The sequence below is a fragment of the Amaranthus tricolor genome, chromosome 16 (assembly GCF_026212465.1).
Source record: "Amaranthus tricolor cultivar Red isolate AtriRed21 chromosome 16, ASM2621246v1, whole genome shotgun sequence".
Taxonomy (NCBI): domain Eukaryota; kingdom Viridiplantae; phylum Streptophyta; class Magnoliopsida; order Caryophyllales; family Amaranthaceae; genus Amaranthus; species Amaranthus tricolor.
In genome coordinates, this window is record NC_080062.1 from 20,712,761 (window position 1) to 20,714,930 (window position 2,170).

General features: G+C 38.2%; 1 protein-coding gene across 1 annotated transcript; it reads right to left on the minus strand.

Moving 5' to 3' along the window:
• Window positions 1–325: 325 nt before the first annotated feature.
• On the minus strand, window positions 326–1,339 carry LOC130802620 (protein FAR-RED IMPAIRED RESPONSE 1-like). The gene is made up of 2 exons (XM_057666626.1): window positions 848–1,339; window positions 326–765 (listed from the first exon to the last, which is right to left on the minus strand). Exons 1-2 carry the CDS (start codon window positions 1,329–1,331, stop codon window positions 326–328), a joined length of 924 nt encoding a protein of 307 aa, XP_057522609.1. The 5' UTR covers window positions 1,332–1,339.
• Between the last annotated feature and the right edge of the window lie 831 nt (window positions 1,340–2,170).

The following is a 2,170-nucleotide window of genomic DNA, read 5'->3' on the forward strand; positions in this document are numbered from 1 at the left end:
ATAAGCGTTGCTGAACTGATGCGGCTGTGTCATAGGTCGCATGCCTTGGATACCCAGACCACAGCGTACTACATGGCTGTCATTGGCTCTACCTTGTTGGCGGATAAGACCAGGACTGGCATGCGACCTCACCCGATAGTTGTCGTCAACGACGATGAACAGGACGTGGCTTGGGGTGCGGTGACTTTGGCGTTCTTGTACAGGCAGCTCGGAATGGCATCTAACATGCGGTTAAACTCATTCTGGATCTGCTCCAAGGCATAGAGAGACACGTGGCGATATAGAGGTCTAAAGAAATACTGTCGTAGCATTCTTGGTACAGAAGTCATGGATTCCTGTAGCGATTGTCGGATTTTAGCTTGTTGATTTGTGATCTGTGCGTGGCCCTTTTGAAAAGGGTATCGAATGAGCTATTACCGCTTCCAAGGTAATACTTAAAAGACGAGTGTTGGCTTTCCACTCTGCTGGTAGTATGGTTACCAAAGTGTAAACCATCATTCGTCCACGCACGCACAAATTTCTCTCTAAGTGGAATCCATGTTCCAGTCAAATACCGAACGACCCTTCGGTTCCTAACCGACCACGTACTGACGATCCCTTCCCATCTCTTTTCATATTCCCGGATTGTAGCACTTTCAACCAAGGGGTTCCATCTACTTTTCCTAAATAACTGCCCTTGTTGATTTTTCTTGCCGCCGCACAACTTGTCCACCATGTTCTCAACATCGTTGCCAATATGCCAGGTGCATAACAAATGACGTACATCTACATTAAACAAAACAGTGAACGTAATTAAGACATTATCAATAGATATAACCACAATAATGAACTCACAAAGCGTTTTTACCTGGGAAGACGTCACGAATAGCTGCAGATAAACCTTCGTCACGATCGGTTACAATGACGCTAGGAGTCTGAGCACTGCCGAAAATATCTCTCAATCCCTGCAGCACCCACGAGTACGACACAGCCGCCTCATCTCGCATCAAACAAAACGCAACCAAGAAGTTGTGATTTGTTGGCGTCATTCCGATGACTTCACATAGTGGCCACTTTGATTTGTTCGTTTTGTACGTTGTATCTATCAGCACAACATACGGCCACGTACGTATCATTTGGATTGAAGTAGGATTTGCAATTAAAAGTCTGCTCAAGTGCCCGTCATTATCCAACTCTGTCCAGACCACATAATTATGTTCTGTGGCCATATGAAGACAGTGTTGAAGGGGAGTCCTGCCCTCCATTTCATCTCTCCTTATTGATTGCCTAATATTATATATCTGATTCATACTAGCATAAAAACCAGGAAAATTATCTCTAATAGAATTCATAATAAAGGCCGGTTGCATTCCAGTTGCACTAAGCTGTCGTATGTGCTCCCGAATATCTACATTAATCCTCGCCCTTACATGACCATCTCTGTACACCAAGAACGGGTGGTTATGTTTTCCCTTTTCACCAGGACACACCCTTACCGTCCAAGGTCTTTCTCCTGGTTTACGACTACTTCCTACAATCATAAATTTACACCCACAACTCCTACTTTTAGAACCAGGTCGGGCAGCATTATCTACATTATCTACATCACCCCTAAGTTTACCATAGCGGTGACATCTTAAATAACAACTAACTCTGGAACGTCCTTCTTTCTTTTTATAAGAAGCACGTGTAAATAGAAAACCGATTGTAATTGCTATCGCATCGGCCCAACTATGTAACTCATCTATGGAGATAAATTCCCTATCCGTAACAAAGCGACCGGAGTAGTCTACGTTGTCTCCAAAATTTTCAAACTCCTGCACATTTGAAATGATATAAATTAAGTACATTAATGACTACAATAATAATATTTGGATTAATAATAACAACAACAACAACAACAACAATAATAATAATAATAATAATAATAATATTTATAATAATTATAATATTAATAAATAAATAGATAACGATAAATCAAATTAATAATGACAATCACAATAATAATTTTAATAATAATAAAAACATTACGTTAACAAAAAAAATTTAAAAACATTTAAAATAAATAAATAATGACAAGAAAAATAATAACAATAATAATAATAGTTATAACAATAATAAATAAATAAATAATTATAACAATAATAAATAAATAAATAAATAATAGTTATAACAATAATAATAATAACAA